Raw genomic sequence first — 19838 nt, forward strand, 5'->3', positions numbered from 1 at the left:
TAATCTCTATAAAAAGTTTTTAACACAGTCATTTAAAATACAGGATCAAAAGTATATTCAGCCATAATATTTTATCGCATTTTAGATTTTGAGCGGAGCGATGAATGTAGGTATTGATTTTACAATGTTGTGTGTCTTTTTTGTGTCTGTGTACATACGAAAAGTTGTCGAAATAATGCTTCGATTTTCAATTTCAGTAGCTTTTCCAGTTGGAAAGCGAATCTAGTTGGAGTATTGGGAGGTAAAATTTTGAAGTTCCCAATAGTATTCAAAAGCACCAGGAACAACAGGAAATTTTACCCAAAATCAATTTTTAAGAAAATCGATTTTAGATATTGGTGCAACTCTAAAACAAATTACCGTAGACACGTGTATAATTTTCACTGAATGTTTATACTTGAATTTTCTATACATGATAAAATGTCCAAACTATTTCAAATCTTTTGAAGTTTTTTATAGACATTTCAAATTTTCAATGTTTTTGGTTTTTTTTTTTATAAATGACAATAAAATCTCATTTGTTGGTAGAAAAAGGTTCAATATTTAATACAAGGCTCCTAATTTTTTATACAATGGTAATTTAAAAATATTAGAAATGCATAGTCACAATTTTTTTAATAAGCATTGAAAGTTCGAAATACACTAGAGTTACAAAATACTTAAAAACAACGAAAATTTGCAATTTATTTTAAGTTAGAAATTCATAAAAATTTATCTTATTATATCTAAGATTTGAAAATTCAATACAAGATTCTTCATGAGTTTGCTATTTTTATAAAACAAAAAATATCTACCGGAAAGCTAAATTAAATTTTTATGAACATTTGAATAACAATATTGGATTTTTATTCAATTTCTCTACCGATATTCTTATTTAATAAATGTTATTCAATAAAAAATAACGGTAGAAATTTGAAATTTACACCATATTTTTATTTTATCGATTCCTATACTCGATAGTTGATAAAATTTATTAAATATGTCAACAAATTTTAAGTTATTTATAGATATTTGAAATTGTCCGTTTTTTTAGCTTGTTTTTCTATAAATATCAATACAATTTTATCTGTTGGGTCAAAAACCTTGAAAATTTAATACAAGATTATACTATATAGACATAAATTGATATAATAGCAGTTGGAAAATATTAAAAATACATTGGCACGTTTTTTTTTTTATACAACTATTTAAAATTCAAATTTTGGAAAAATTTATTTAAATGAAAATTTAACAATTGTTCAGTTGTTAAAAATGTATAAACGTTTAAATTTTATAGCTGAGGATTGAAAATTTAAAACAAAGTTCCACGTAAGTTAATATAATTCTGCTTGATAAAAAAAAAATCTAAAAACTGTAAAACCTGTAAAACCTATATACAGACATGGTTTTTTTTTATATATATAGTTATTTTAAGTTCAAATTTGGATGAAATTATATATTAAATAACCAAGAATAACAATTTTAGTTATATTGTTGTAATTTAAAAATATTATTTTTGGTAGGTACTTGAAATGTATAGAGTATACTTTATATTCTAATTTTAATAGCTAATATTGTTAATGACTTAGATTAATACTTTATAATAAATTGTGTATATGCTATATTGCTATCAATGTCTGAGTGAGTTGACTAGTTGAATACATAATGAATCTGATTTAATTAATTTGGAATTTTTTTATAGGTACCTACCTACATTAAAAATAAAAAATAATAATAATACGATTAATATAGTATATTATAATATCCTAGACTAGCAAACCATCCCTGCTCAGACTCGTTTTTCGTATACAATTTTACTATATCATTGAATTCAAATTTAATACCATCCATTAAAGTAACCCACTTGTAACCTTACTGTACAGCAGAGTGGCATCCACTTACCCGCTTTTTAGTTTTGTAAAGGTGAAACAATTTTTAAAATTTGTACCTAATAACAATTAATTCGCACCATCACAAGTAATGCTTATTTGGGTCAAAATTAATTAAAAAGTAACTTTCTGTTATTCAACCATATAATTGTAAATTTTGATTTAAATAAATAAAACTTTGTACATATCGTAAATTGTCTTTCCTAATAAAAAAAAAGAAATTAATAAAAATACCTAATATAAATATTGTACCTTACAACTTATATATTCTCATTCAATTTGGCGTTTTAAAATGTCACAACTCTGGAAGGAATCTGGCATCTACTGTTTGCAGTGCAGGGATGATGATTCCTATATAGTATATAGTAATACTGTTATATACTGTGGATTATTGAAAAACATTTTAGATATACGATAGCCACGTACTATCAACATTAGAGAAATCGAAATCTAACTGATGAATTCGCTCCCAAAAATTATACCTATTTTCGAAGTATCTCCCAAAATCGAAAATCATAAAACTTGACGGCTACCATTGAATTGGCTCCCAATTTTGGGTATATATAAATTCGATCCTTGGATTGGCTCCTGAAAAATGTATATTTAAATTGGCTCCTTAAATTGTTAAATATTATTTTTTAACCAGGGATTCTCATATTATAGGCGTTTACTTTTACGATGTAAAATCCAAATATATTCAACTTTTTATATATATTATATAGTACTCAATCTGATACAAAAATTATTATAAGTATATAGACCCCGAAAAATAGTCTAATATAATATTTTTGTTTAACTTATTGATTTTTATGTATAAATTTTATAATGACGCACTTTGCTAAAATACTGTCTTTTTTTAAATTTTTAAATTTATATAATATACATAAATTTTATAATGACGCACTTCGGTAAAATATTTTCTGTTTTTAATTTTTTTAATATAATTTTGTGTAACGATATAAAATATATGAATTACGAATTATACGTACTTTAAATTATTAAAATATTGGCAATCAATAAATTTTTGAAGAAAAAAAACGGTACGGAGCCAATTCAACAGTAAATTCTTGGGAGCCAATTCAAAGGTACTTAGTAAGGGTAAAATATTGACTACCTGTATTGGGGAGCCAATTAAATTGCTCCGAACTTAACAACAAACGATCTTAAAAAATCAATGTGCAGTTTCTAAACAAACGAAAAAAACTATTGGCATACATTTTTTTAAATTTTTATATGTTTAAAAATAAATGTACAAAAATAAAACAAGTTAAATCGTTAATGTTCCTTTAAAAAATGAACAAAATTTTAATATGTTCCTTGACACGAAAAAGGAACTATATTCGCGTTAAAATCCCGAAAATTAAACGAAATGATTGGGGCGAGTTCTTTTGAATATATTATAAGCCCTGTAATCATATGACAAATTTGATTGCATGTCTCAGTCAGACTTTGTGCAAATTTTTCTCAAAACTGTAGACTAAAGCTCGTTTTTAAGACCTGTCTATTGTTAAGTTTTTAATACATCTTAATATCTAGAATATTTAACTATTTGAGACCGAACTATTGTGTAATTGCATCAAATTTTATTGAATTTACCAAAATGTTATATAAACCTGTTGTAAATCTGAATCAAGCGCCTAACGCGTATATATATTAATTTAAACAAAGGCTTAGGTTGAACTATGTTGCAAGTTTCAGGATTTTTGATTTGTATAATAATTTATAAATGATAATTTTAATGCAACCTTCAGTATTGTGTATATAATGTCGAATTGGTAGGTAGGTACCTTCTTATTGACTACATTTCTCGATTCTTTAAAGTTTAAATTGAAACAAAAATTTCGTAAAATTAAGTCTAATATTAATATCCAATGACCAATAACATACTTTTAATATAAATATTAGTTGTGTAATAAATATTATTATTAATATTAACCACAATCTATATATAATATAATATATATGGCGTACAACAGTGTTATAGAGAAGACTGGCATTGTAACATTTTTGTTGTGTATAGTTAGTTTCACGATATCGCACTCGAAGTCTGGATAATATTATAGTAATATATTATTATTATTATAATATACGTTTTTCATCATAATTTATAATAATAAGAATAGTAATAATATTAATAATACTACTACTGGTACTATACTAATAAATAATAATAATAAATAATAATAATATTATGTGGGTAACGTTCGCCGATAACGGTGTGGCCGCCGCGGCGCCGCCGCCGCCGCTACCGCCTCCGTCGCGTATCGTATCAGTGTGCCGCCGCCGCCGCCGTCAGTCGCATTGCCGCGTCCGACTCGTGTAGTCTGTTGTTTTGTCAATGTCCGTGAACTGAGCGCGTGCGCGCTCGCTCTTTTGCTTTATCAAAATAATACGTTTGAAAATCCATCATCCGTAACCGCCACGGATTAGTATTTTATTTTTTTGTTTTTCATTTATAAAACCCTTTTCGTCGGTTTTCTCGTCAGTACCCTCCAACCGAATTTTGAATCGACGAATAATTAATTATAACACTACCGTCAAATTCAACCGGAAATAAAAACCTGAAAGAAAAATTATTTTCGTCCAGCGCATCGTTGCGTCGTAAAAGTCACCGAGGACAATCCGTTGTCGAACCCTACACCCACCGGATTGTTGTACATTATAATATTATGCAATACTATACGTCATGAGTATTATAATTATTTAAAATTAAACGTTCGACACCGTTTAGTCGGCGCCGTGAAATCGGTCGTATCGGCACCTGCACATCGTGTTATCTGTGTGCACGGGGCTGGTGAGCGCGAAGAGTAAATATTGAAAAACGCGTCGTTTATCGCAGTTGTCCTGTCACTGGTACAACGACTGCCATCACCGCCTCCGTTAATTGATAACGACTGGCAGTCGCGCATGAGATGCTCATCGCCGACGGTTAGTCACAGGAAAACAGCCGTAATGTCCAGGAGGAAACAGAGCAACCCGAAGCCGCTGAAACGTAAGACACGATAATAATATTATAACAGTTATAATAAGTAAATTCTAATAATAATGATAATAATAATACGCGCTATGCGTCTTGCTATACGCGCAATATATTTTTATTCGTCGATAGGCGATAGTCGATTATTATCATTGTCGTTATCTTAAGTTCGTATAATTATTTTCGTTTATAATAATAATTAATAATATTGTTATCGCCGCAGCAATTATTCGCGTCCCGACGTAGCTTCGAGGAGAAGGGTTGTCGGGTTGTGCGGGACTTGCAGAGTGTAGAGAGGATTTGATTCTAATAAAATTTATAATAAAACCCAAGAATAAGAGAGTACCTAACGAAAAAAAAAATACGCCGAGATATCTATCAAGAGTTATCGAGTAGTCTGCCGAACACGTGGACTTCGAGTGTCGCGTACTATAATCGCTGACTTTGGTATCGCGGCGTTTTTTTTCTTCAAATCTACAATTAGCGATTATCCGTCTCTCGAGTCCAATAAAGAAATGACGTACGAATGTCAACGAATAAATTATTATTTGACGATATTTAAATAAATATCAAAAGTCAACTATTTGCAAGTAGTATATAATATAGTATAAGTAGTATGTCTTAATATCAATTTAAATCTCCAATAGAAAATTGTCCCAGTTTATTCCTATCTATACAGTGTAATTATTAGGAATATCATCCCCGTATGCATCGGCATGAGTGTGTGACTAGGTGCTTTTAATTTTTTGGGTGACCATTGGCCGTGTTTATAAATAATACCTTTTATAATTGCAAGAGTACTTAATATCTTTTTACAAATGTCGAATTAAACAAGGTTTCTTTTGTATTTTTACTTTAACGTGGTTTATATAACAAAATATTGAAATATTACATGCCTTGTATTTTAATCAGGTATCTATATAATACAGTATCGAATTAGATTTTTTTTAAAATTATTATGCGAAAAATCAAACAAATAGATTATATGAATTCAAATTATACGTGTTTATTTTATGACATAAAACCACCTCTCCATATCATAGATTGTGATCACTGATTTTGTTTTGTGTATTTTCAAGTACACATAATGAATTCATTGAAAATGTTGCTTATTTAAAAAAATTTAGAATTAAATATACTTTTGTGTAAAAATGTATAATTTCGTATGTCATATTATTGAAAATTGTTTTTTACTGGCATATTGTATGTAAAATGGAACAATTTTAAATTCACATCTCTCGCACATAAATTGTATAATTTTACGAAGTCTTATACTTAGTCCTATAATATTTTTTAAACAATACCCAGTTCTGAAAATGTATAATTTTATTCTTTTATTTGTGTTTGAAATAAAAATCAATCAATAACAGTTGTCATTTACACTTGTATTCAACAAAAGTGTCTTAAATTGTTTTAAAATATTTATGATTATTTATCGAAATCTGAAAGTTTATACAAATACATAAATAATAAATATTGTTGTTATTATCTTTTATTTTTTGTTTGTGAATAAAACAAAAACGGATTTTACGATATGATATATTTTGTATTGCATATTGTTATAAATGAAAAAAAAAAGAAAATGTTGTTTGTCACACATTGGGTCCTGTGACCTATCTCATAGTTGCGATAATAACACACACACATTTTATAAGCACGTGTATGTATATGTTCATGTATATATACATACTTGTGTAGACTGGTTATATAGGTTTGCCCTTGATGATGTTTGATAGTTCGTGCTCTATCATCTCGGTTGGACTCCCCAGATGAGTCGTTCAGATTAACCGAGAGCTGATGGGACCCAGCGCATTCACATTATCCTGCTGATAACATTATTGGATAACTCGACCCAGGCCCGCGTTTTCATCTCTAAATCTCTCAATGTTACCGAACGATAGTCATCTCTGGGTTGTAGTTTTTTTCGTTATCTTTCCATATACCCTCTTTTAATTATAATCTCTGTGGATAAATCTCACCCCGCCCCATTCTGACAAAAATAAAAATAATAATAAATATTGTATTATTATATTTTAAACACCGAATGGTTGTTTGACTTATCGTTATTAAGCATGGCTGCGGAGGTTAATAATATGTCTAATCTAGACGCATGATGATTTTTATGTGAAGATAATGTTCGACAAACAACAAATGTTCAATAATGTGTTCTTATCTACACGATGATTTTTTTTAGTATTTAACATTAATATTTAAATAAATTAAATGCTGTTGTCAGCTATTAAACGAAGTTCCTATTTTTTTTTTATACATACTCAATTAATACTTTTTAGTTTTTAGGACTTTTTATTAGTAATTACTTATCAGTGTTGTTCATAAAAAAATAGCAAAATGTAAAAATGATTGATGTGTCTTACCGGTGTATCGCCGTAAATTGTAAAGATATTATATAAATAATAGTTACCTAAACCTAATATGGTAAAGAATTTTGCAAATATTTTCACACGTGTTTTCTTGTGAGTCGTATACCATATTACTTGGGAATAAAATCCTTGCCTAGTGTTTTATCATAGTTATCATGCTAAAGTAATGTTTTTCCATTCAATAATATTTTACAGTATATTAACAACTTACATTGTTGTCTAAATTAAACACTCGTATATGTATTTATTGATAAATCGAGTGATTTAAATTGAACAACGTTGATCGAGTTTAGAAATAGGTAGTAGGTACTACACTTTTGATTTTTTTAACTGTTGTTATTACTTACAACTCAAAATATATGATTGAAACAAAATTATAGAAGAATAAAGCCGACTATTTTCAAAATATGAAGTAGGAAAATAAATTAATATAGGCAATATGATGTTTGTTTAATTTATTCAGAATCGAATAATTGAAACTTTAGATTTTTGTAATTTAAATTTGATATAATTTACTATATAACAAAAATAATAATAAATAAATAGTAAATACCTAAACAGATATATTGAGTGCTTAATCGTTTTGAAGAAGCAATGACAGGCCTTCAAAAAATACAAATTATAAATTGTTTTTGATACCTAAAATATTATATGTAAGTTTTATTATTTTTCATATTAATTAATAATATTATACTAAAATATTTCTCCTACCGTAACAATGGTCTAAAACGCTATCGAATAAGTATAAATTATTTATTATTATTATTATTAAATTAAATTAAATAATGTCTATTATTAAATTTGTTATATATTCAAATACATGCAATAATAGTATAATATAATATTGTAATATTTTCAAACTTAATTAATCGATGAAAACATTGTCGTATATTCTAGTCTATAATTTTTAGTCATATACTCATATCCTATATTCCTATGTAGACAAATCTTTGAGATTTTTGAGGTATGAAACTTTGGTTTTATTTATACATTGTAAGTCGATGAATGTGATATAAACCTTTTAACACGTAGGGTTCAAGCATCACCACTCACGATTTCTCTTTTATTTTTTAAATTCTATTTACCTAAAATTACTACTTATGGTAAAATTACGACAATTTACCTTTTTTATTTTATTCTAGAATCGTTAATATGAAATTAAACCAAGTTATCTGAATCACATATCTAATAAAAATAAATAGTTGTTTAAAAAAAAATATTTGAAAAGATAAGAATAAAAATCGAAATGTATACATTATTATCTTGAGGTTATAATATAGGTATTTTTAAAGATTTTTATGATTAAAAATATTAAAATATTTTAAATTAAAAAAAAGTTAGGGGTATATTATGTTTAGGTAAGTAGATATAAGTATGTAAAACAATATGATAAATTTGGAAAATGATAAATTGCCTTAGATATTAAAATCTTCAAATGAATTAATTCAATTGAGTAATTGAGTACCTACAATATAATTTTTAAGTTCAAAATAAATAAAACATTTGTTACGAAATTTGTTTGAGTTATACATATTATATGATTAGAAATCAGCGTGAAAAAAATTATAATAAAGTAAAAATATCGTCGACCGTCGTTATGGATAAGTGTCTCTTATTTATATTTTGTATAGATAATGGCCCAGATAATGGTAATGTACATAAAGTGTTTAGTTCTTGTACGACTGCCTTGAATAGAACGGTAAAAGCAGATACTATATAATATTTTCACTTACGATTCGGTGATAAAAAATAAGTTATATGCTGTCAGGGATCAAGTGATTTATAATTAGATAACAATTATATAAAATGATAATAATGAACAATCATGGTAATCAACAGTTCTTAGAATCAAGAGATATAAGTTAAAGGACCTTTGCGCCGACATTGCCTAAAAACAAGTTATTCCGAATTGACCCTATCTTACAACAGTATCTAGCTATTTTATTTATCGAAATCATATTTTAATTTATATCATCTTATTTATAAAATGTGTTCTCGGATAACGATCTAATTATTAAAGTGTATTTTTGGAATTTGATATATTTATTGAGCGTGTTACTTCATTGCAAACAGTTGGTATATATTTACATTTATTTTCCATCAAATGGGAATTCGTTACGTACTTATATTATTCACCTAAAATTTACTAATCGTGTATTTAGACTTATTTAAACGTAGGTAGGTATGTATTATTAAAAATAAAATTAATTATTGTGTTAGTTGGTACCTAGGTATTTAATATGATTGTTTTTCGTATTTTTTAATTATATAATTATTAGTACATCGATATAAATAACAAAAAAAGACGTTGTCATTTTTATTAAAGTCTTTCGGAATACACGAGTAATATACCATTAGTGTGATGTTGACCTTTAGTGTTTTTGATTGCTCCGACATGTTTTATATACTTATCAGCTATCATATTAGTATAATATAGGTTTAGACCGATGATGATGAGGGGGAAAAACGACAACAGGTAATACACGATTGTACGTATTCAAATATTTGTATAATTACGTCATCGATTCTCACGGATAAAAAGAGTCGGTGAAAAAAATTCTCTTATCTTTTTATTTTCTAGGGTCACGGATGGACGGCGATGAGCAAGACACAACGTGACCATTAGGCGTTTCTTGTTTACGAAACCTTTATATATATACGTATATAAACCAAAGTTTTATTTTATTTTTTATCTTTATCGATTTATCATATTATAACCTCCTCCTCCTTATTTACCATCTACTCGTTGACTACATCTCTCCCGAAATACTTGAAATAATAATTAAGGCACCCAGGAACATCGTTGTCGTTTCTAATCGTTTCAATCGTTTTATAAATAGTAAATAAATGACACTTATATAGTTCTGTCATTATACATGACGTAAATTATTGTAGCTTATAAATCAAATACTTATTATTAATAAGTTATTAATAATGTATTGTAAACGAGCATGATATATTGATGATATTTCATTTAAAGTTTTCAATTGTCTAGATCGTGTAGTAATTTTAACGTAAGCGTTTTTTGTTTCTGCAGAAATTATGTTAATTTTTTTTACGAAACTGAATAGCCATTCAGACGTAAAAGAACGATTTTTTCTTAAACGATTTTAGTTATTTTGTTTTTATTCGAAAAATAATAATCGTAGAGACTTAAAAATGTTCACCATTTAAATTTGTTATACTCAATGATATTTTCAAAATATTTAGACTAATATATACTACATAAATTATCCTTAGTAATAGACGCTGATCCATCAGTCTCCTTCATAATTTAGAATTAAATTTAATTGTCCAACCTAGCTAGCCTATCCAGATGTATCATCGAGTTTGAATTTAACACAGTCATTAAAGTGTTGGGTAATATTGGGGAACTAGGTAATCCAAAAAAGGAGTTACTCTCAAAACTTAGAATACAGTTAAAGTGAGTTCCCTGGTTTTTGAACTATACTGTACCTACTGTCATGAATTCATGATAATAAACGACAAATATACATTTGAATATGTTAGAACTTGATTTAGTTAAGAATAAATTATATGTTTATTGAGTTTCTAATCTTTTAATAGTCATTGAACATTGTTACAGTGTTATGAATGTTCTACTGCTGAATCTAAAGGAAATTAATAGCCATGAATAGAATAGGGTCTCTCGCGTATTATCCAGTCACAATAGTGGCGTCTATATAGTAGATATAAGATGGTCTGAAAATATACCAACGATTCAAGCAGTTCTATCGAGATAAAGATATTTTTATTTAATAAGTTTTGTAATTTAATTATTTATACTGCTATATTAAATATTTTAAATTGTATGAATAATAAAATGAAACAAAATTGGGAAAAATATAAATAATTCTAATTCTGGTTTCAAATTTAAATCTATAATAGAAAGTTTGAAAAAAATATTTACTATAAGCATAATATTGTTAATACCAATTTTAATATTATACCTACATACAATTACCGACCAGTTTTATAATTTTTACCTTTTTAAAGTTCTCAAGTATAGATAGAATTAAAATACTCGGTAAATACAAGTATTGGAGTAAATACAAATATTCTCTTACGGATACTTAAATGTTTTTATTATAGATACTTACATATTAATATATTATATTTATACATTTTTTTTAAGCTTAAAATTAATTAGGACGTGAAATTGTATGGCTTTTTTTGTTAAACATGAATTTTGTTAACAATTTTATAACTGCCTTATCGCTTGGTATAACTATATAAATCACTGACTCGTCTGTTTTCCTTATTTGGAAGTTTGGTTCAGTATATTGTAGGTATATAAAAAAATACAAAAAAAAAAAAAATGTATCATAGAAGAGAGAAATTTAAAAGTGTTTATTAAGGTATTTTCAATATAATATTATAACATCAATCGTGATAGTATAAGTTCCTAATTTTAGTAAACTACTATATTATAATGATGCGGTATAATGAATGGCTTGTATCTCCGAATATGATAATTTATTTAATTATGTGTGTTTATGAACATTAAGTTTCTAGTAAATATAAATTATTATACATAATACATGGCATGACTTACACAAATATCCATTGATCATTTTTTTTAAAATTTATATTATGATTGAATCATATATAGGTAGTTCATATAAAAATGTATACCTAATAGGAAATAAAAAAAAAGTTTGAAAATTGTAATTGATTTTGAGTACAAATGCTTTGAGAAAGTATTTAAAATAATACGTCTTAGAACTTTTTTAAATGTATTAAAAAATATATTATATTCGTGTATTAAAAAAAGTATTTGATTTCTGTTACTTAAGTATAGGTACTTAACAAGACTGGTACCATTTCAATAAACCTATGATTTTCTATTATAGTCTATAGACTAATATTATAATTTATAAAACATCATTGATGATTATTATCTATTACGTAACATATTTTATGGTGTCAAAATAATATATTTCAATGTTCGAATTATTTAATCAACAATTTAGTGTGCCATATATTTCATTTTTATTCTACTTCAGATAAGAAAACTCTTCTCATTCAATTTTTTTTAGCTGACGATGATAATTCTATTCCTCCCAGATTTTGTTCAGTCGGTAGTCGGGTGAATGGAAATACGATTTTTCATTCGTTGCAAATTGTCATTGATAACGCCGTCGTATTTTTTTTCATGTAATATATATAATAAATAATAATGTATCACAATCATAAAATATATTATACAAATAATAATAGGATTTCACCATTTCTCGTTACTAGTTGGATCTATACCAAATATAATATTATTTTATCTATGCATGCTGACACATTTGCACTATTATTATTTTTTATTTTATTTTACCAAAGTTGTGCACATATTGTAGATTTAATTCTATTGTTACTGCCGAGACACGTCCGTGTCGCCTTTCGTATTTAAATCGCTTTTCCTCGCCTCGGCTACCCCTTGCTATAAAATTGTACTCGGACTTCATAATATATTATGCACTGGATTTGTTTATTATTATAATAATTTATTCATTTTTACATTAACGAGTTTTGCTGTGTTATAGAATCATTTTAATGCGCTTAAGGTAAATTGGGTGTTGACACAACCATTACCTGGTCAAGTTTAGTTTCTAATAAGTACACAACAATTATGATGTTATGCCACCTGAAATCGATGGAATTAAAAAAAAAATAATCGCTTTATTTTAAAAGTAAATATATTATATATAATTTATAACTAATAAATAGATTTCAAATGTTATTTTGTAGTATACACTTCATAGAGTATGATTTTGATAAGAATAATTATAACGATAATAATGATTAAAACAAAGTACCATTAAACTTGTTAATAATTTATCTTTGTAATTGGTTTGAATTTTACTACAGCACACTAGATCAAAAACAATTAATTTCGTATTTAAATGAAATGATAAAGTATTAAAGTATAATATTTTTGTCTATACTCAATATTCATTATAAATAATTGTTTTATAAATAATAAATTTTAAATGCTAGATTACGTAACAATCTAGCTATGGTTTTTGATAACTACAATCATTTTGTCTAAATTAACTTTTTTAAACACTATTGGAGTCAAGATTATCTTATTTGCTCTTTGCCAGTTCTCTATACTCCGATGTGATGTCACTATAGTGATGAATTATAATCATATTTACTACGTTAGTTTCTTAGTTAATTGCCAATAAAACATCAAACGGTTTTTCTGGTTGTAGTTAATCATAGTATATTATTGTTTGTATTTATTTTTCTTAGAAAATTGTAAATCGTTTCATATTTCAGTATGCATTAGAGCTATAAATTATCGTTTTAATTCATAATTATCTTTGATCATTAGATTAATTTAAGTTCGTTGTCAGAAGTATAAATTCGATTTGAAATAGGCACTCAGTAGTTTTGGTTTTTTTTTTAAAATCATGTAAAATGTCAGTACACTTACTGCACATTAAAAATTATCAAATTATTGTATAAGAGCATATAATATAATATAGATTTAGATAAAACTACATAAAGCTATCTCCAATAGTGAATTTTAATTTAAAAAAATGTCGTAATTATCTTAAAAACTGACGTATATTCGTATATAGTCAAAATTAAAAATATAATGTTACGTGGTTTTAAGCGCCTTCTTATATTAGCGTTGCATAGCCCACCCGTACATTAAAACTACATAATATAATAACTATTAATTAATTAATATAATCTATATACAATTAGAATACTATTGTAATAGTTAATTGCTTTAGTTTTTTTGATTTTACACTGCAAACTTTGGGCAAATAGTGGAAAGAGCTTTTGGATTTTGGATTTTGGATTTTGGATGATTGTTATTTTCTATACCCAACTGTGTAAATGCAGCAAATTAACTATTCCTTCAATGCCCTACCACAGGATTCCCCAAAAATCTCAGTTTCCAGTTTAGTTTTTTGTCTCTAATGTACTGAGTAGGTATACCTACATTGTATATCATGTATTTAGCTGTATAATATATTATGCTTATTATAATATTGTAGTGGATTAATATTACTTATTAGTAACTAATGCGTATAATTCATATTATTATATAGGTACCAGTATACAAACTGTAATACTGTTTTTATACTGGTTTGACTTTTACACGATAACTGATTTGTGTGTTACATACTATATGTCAACAATTTATCAGATATGAGATATCATTTGAGCGTGTATGTCCTATGACCTACATGATTATAATATTTTTTATACGTACCTAATTAATGATTGATATTATTTTATTCCGTCGAACAATGAACTAAAATATTATAATATAGACATTTATTTAAATAATATAAGTGGCGTACATGTACGAATTGTTGTTCGCGGAGGGGATAAAATATTGAACACAATGAGAACATAATTTCATGTAATATACTGAAGTATAATAATATACTAATTATCTACACATAAATCAGAATGCTTTATAAATGTACGCATATATAACGTATATTGATGATAGTATATAGTTATAAATTTCTGTTTTATTTTAATCTATTACTCACAATATCCACATATTTATTGCTGTGTGAATATAGCTCGAAACTTAGGTGGCGGTAGCCGATAGGTATAGATGCCTACATATTTTTATTCTAGTTAAACGTTTTTGTAATTGTTTCTTTTTTAAACGATTGTACGATTGATGAATAATTATAATTTTGTAAAAAAAAAACATGTACTTCATTAATTCCCCAACAAAAAATTATACCAATTTCTAAACATTAACGTTCGTATATTATGTAGGTATATAGATAGGTATTGTTTTTCTTAGTATTTGTTCAAACGTGCATAAACATAGACACGTGTACAATTATTTTAGTTGAATTACGAGTAAATAAGTGCAATTAAGAGCTTAAAATAAAGGACTAGTTATTTCAAAATAGAAAAATTTGGTTTCATTAAAATATACTTTAAGAGTAGGTACCTACAATTATGGAAAATATTTATGGAAATTGAAATAATCAACTCATTATATTTGAAATAATACATAATTTTGTCAGTTGTTATAATATATTCCTTGGTCGTTTTTTTTTCTTACTTTTTGTTTGAAGATATCATCGTAATATAGTTTACGACTTTTTAAATTTTTTTTTAAACAGCTTATTAACACTAGAACATGCCCAGTACTGTAATTTGCACTGCAACGTGAAACTCACATCACTGCTGCATAATTTGAGTAGTCGGCCGGCATATTATTATTGTTTTGTCCCTTCATTACTTCACTCCATTATTTTACTCGCCTACCTATAATATTTTTTATCTTGGTATATTTTGATTTAGGGTAAATTTGATATCAACTTATACCTAATACTATAATTTTGAAAAAATACTTCCGCTGCCAAATACACGAAAAATAACATTTCTGGGTAGAGAGTTATAGCAGCCTTAATGTTTAGCCAATATTCGTCAACGGTATTATGATAAATCATATTATAATATAATAAAAACTCTAAATATATGATTTGAATAATAGTTTTTTTTTTAAATTATTATTATTAATAAAAATGTTCAAAGAAAAAAACGAAGTAAAAATGTATAGCATTATAAATACAAAATACCTATTATACGTCATTGTGTTAAAAGTTGCAGCATATAGTTAGTTCAAGTCATATTTTATTTTTACAAAAATATTCAACAAAACTGTTTATTTTTGACGTGTTCATAAACACTTTAAATATCCATTAGATTTCATAATGCCAGAGTTTGTCATTGTGTAGAATAACGAATGTCGTTTAACCGTTACCTTATCTACATCATAAAATATCAAAATACTAAATAATTTATTTTACCTTATCTAATTAGTATCATTAAAAGCATTTTCACTATATATTCTGAATATGCTAGTAGTTAGGTATAGGTATACAAGTTTGCAATATTTTATAAACTAAGAAAATATCTTAGATAATATTATGTTTATTAGTAAGTTATAACTTATAAATATAAAATATATACAAATATAATTTTACCTTTAGTCACAACATGTGTAAGATTAATAGTTTTAATTTTAAGAGAAATAAGTTATTTTGTTGTAATTAGAAAATTATAATGATTCAGAAAATTAAATTATATGCATTTTAAAACAAGTATTATAATTTTAACCAATTTTAATTTTAATTTTAATATTATAAATTCATAGTATAATTTTGATGTGTTCAGAATCGTTTGAATTAAAAGTTTTAAAGGCTTGACATTTTCAACAATCAACATATAGGTATAATAGTGTTGATACCATGGCATAATGTACATCATATACATAACTAGATCTTTATGTCAAAGGAGGGTTTTAAGTTTTGTAATTTTTTGATTGCAAAATAAGGATTGGCGATATACTGAAAGATTAACTTTCGCACAGTCACCCCTCTATAGTTAATGTGTCAACACTATTAATTTATATGAATATTACATAAAAACACTACGATACCAACTTGACTATTTTTAAATATTTTGTTAAACACATAAAATATAGATGGTTTAGTAATTAATATTACATCAAAATATTCAAAATACTTAGTTTTTCCAATTATAAATTTGATTCAATAATATTGATGATACATATTTAATTATAGGGAACTATATGCAATTAATTTTGTTTTAGTGCGTTATTCAGAATATATAGTATCCGTACGTACCTATTATCGAATAAAATCACGCTTGTAATATTAATATACTATGTCTCTCCATACAATAATGACAATTTAAAATTTAAGTATACATTCAATATTCAAATAATATTAACATTATAATATCACATCGCATCAGTCTGCACATACAATGACTGTCGAGTGTTTAGTGGTGTCTACCTGCAGATAAAAATAATTTATGTTTATGTTTTTTACTAGAGGTGTAATTTATTGTTTCCAAATATTTAAATTGAATAAAAAATCATCATGACTTTTTAATTAATTATTATGTTTAAAAGATATTTTTCACTGATTAATGTATAAACATTTAATTAATTTGATACAAAACATTTACTTAAGAACAATTGAATATTGTTCATAATTTTACATACCTAGTTGTAACTTGTAATTAGAATATAGTTGGCAAATCATAATAATATATACATCATATAATATACATATCATATTATGCACTAGTACATGAAAAAAGAAATGTATTTAAATAATTTTAATTGGCTACAGGGTTTACCATATTGATTAGCATAAAAAACATGTACGATAAAACATCTAGCTATTATTATTCTCTATCGATTAAATTGGAATACAATTATGTAGGTATACGCAATGTGATTTTATTTAAATTTATAGTTATTAAAGTGTCAAACTTCTTAGCTCATTTTGAATTTGAAATGTTAAATTATTTACTATACATTAATTGTTATTACGATAAATATAAAAGTAAATGGAATGTGTTTTTCTTAAATGATTTAATAATTCAATTCATTAAATTCAGATAATCGTTCTCTATCATATGCGTATGAAAATGTGAAGCTTATAATATTTATTATTATCGTGTTCTATATATAATAAATTATTCAATTCATAATTAAATCTAAAAATTGCTATTTATTTTAATAATAATATATTTATTCGCAGTTTAATAACTATATTATTATAAATGAAAAAAATAAGTCTGCGATATTTTTAAATGCAACGGCATTAAAATGAGTGTACTGTTTTAGTTTACAAATTATTATAATAAACTGTTGCAATATTTATCATGACCGAAAAAAGTTGTATTACTCATATAGCTATATATATTAGCATATCATAACGTTTTTAGTTATTAATTACCCACAAAATGAAAGGGGCCTAGTGGGCCTACCTACAACAGCTATAATTAAGTAAGTAATGTCGTGCATGTATATATATATAAATGGTGACTATTTTAACGCGATTTTTCTCATGCCCACATATCGCGGGACAAAAATATTTTCGTGGTAAAAATCTAAAAACTGTCCGTAAAATATTATGTAATATCGTTATCGTCGTTTGTGCGGTCTACACACAAAGTTTGTGTTGTGCGTAAATGTATAATATATTATAATAAAATGAAATATTATATTTGTATATTTGTATATTATTATTATTATTATTATCGAGGTCCGGAGATACTGGGGATCGTTATCTATCGGGGCCGTCGGGTTGTGAGGGGAGGGTGTGGAGAAAAAAATTATACGGCGCATTGTTTTTACGCCCCGGCCGCGTATAACGATAGATAAGTACCCGGTTATCTTTCTCGGCGGCCCTCTTTCGCGCACTCCACCACCGCCTCCCGCCTAGCGACCATATACCACGACTGCAGCTCCACATTATACACTAACTCTGCTCGTGTGTGTGTGTGCCCGCTTGTTGTTGCATACAACCGGTCACGGTTAGACGGATAGACCCTACCGGCATGATACTGATAAAGAACGCGCACACGCTGTATAGTTATATTATATCATATACGTACACGCGGTGTGTGTGTGCGTGCGTGCATGTTGGGAGAGATAACGCGTCGTGTACTTACTCGTGTGTGTGTGTGTTGGTGGCGCGTCGGCAAAAGGTTTTTAGACGGTCGTTTCTACCGGGCGCGCTGATAACGATGGACGGCGTGCAGATAACGTTGTGAAATTATACAGACACACAGACACACACACACACACACACACACACACACACACACACACACACACACACACACACACACACACACACACACTACCGAGCAAGCGTCAAGTAATATGGTGGTAGCGAAGGTGGCGGGTAGGGATTTAAGTACGCAGAGATATGGTACATGTGTGTGTGTGTGTGTGTGTGTGTTGTACTGTGTATACGGGCGCAGCGTTGTAGCGCGAGCGATAGAGGGTAGATTGACGTGATGCGTATACAGGGTGCTGCGCGCCAAAGTGTTTTATATTTATTACGTTTCGGTACTTTGGGCCATTCTTACAATGCTCGGTTAGTGCCTGATAACACTAACCGGAAGAATTTATCATGAGTTAACCGATAGAATTCTACCGGTTAGTCTTAACCGACACTTAACCGGACATTGTAAGAACGGCCTTTTATTTAACAGCCCTTTTACATTGCTTACTGGGGCGGCTCGTGTGCACTGAACCACGTTGGTCCGTGGGTGCGCGCACGGGTTCGGCCCATTGACAATATGCCAATTACCTGTTACCTGTTAGGTGGTTATACCGCGATAACCGACTGCGGCGCACCCACCGCCGTCGCGCTGTATAATATGATATCGTTATTATATTATTATTATAATAATGATATGTAACGTGTGCGCTGCGTTTGTTAGTTTGTTATAATTCAAACGGTCTTCGGCGGGCGGGCGTGTGAAGGGGAGGGAGTGGGTAAAGCGCCCCTCGGTTACCGCGATAGATTTAATCGGTTGCTGCCGCCGTGGCGCGTATGAAGAGCGATCTCTCGTGCTGCATCCGCGATCGTTATCGTCGCGTGTCGTCATCATCGTCGTAGTCGCAGTCCGTCGATGTCTGTGTGTTATTGTTACTTTTTTTCGAGAGAGAGAGAGAAAGGGATACGAACTGTGTTGTACATATGGACAGAAGGATTATCGAATCTTCGGGCCAACTGCGACGATTGGACGGTGGCGAGAGGGGGAAGCGGCTAGACTTCGATAGAGTATACTAAA

At 27.8% G+C, this 19838-nt stretch overlaps 1 protein-coding gene across 1 annotated transcript in view; it reads left to right on the plus strand.

Moving 5' to 3' along the window:
* The first annotated feature begins 4163 nt into the window (after positions 1 to 4163).
* Positions 4164 to 19838, plus strand: part of ush (Zinc finger protein ush) — a 118483-nt gene continuing 102808 nt past the window's right edge. The window contains exon 1 of the mRNA XM_089216558.1: positions 4164 to 4860. Within this exon, the coding sequence (XP_089072684.1) occupies positions 4776 to 4860 (85 nt within the window). The 5' untranslated portion in view covers positions 4164 to 4775. The remainder of the gene's footprint in view (positions 4861 to 19838) is intronic.

Source organism: Diuraphis noxia, unplaced genomic scaffold (genome assembly GCF_037042655.1).
Source record: "Diuraphis noxia isolate RWA-SAM2 unplaced genomic scaffold, SU_Dnox_SAM2 contig0001, whole genome shotgun sequence".
NCBI lineage: Eukaryota > Metazoa > Arthropoda > Insecta > Hemiptera > Aphididae > Diuraphis > Diuraphis noxia.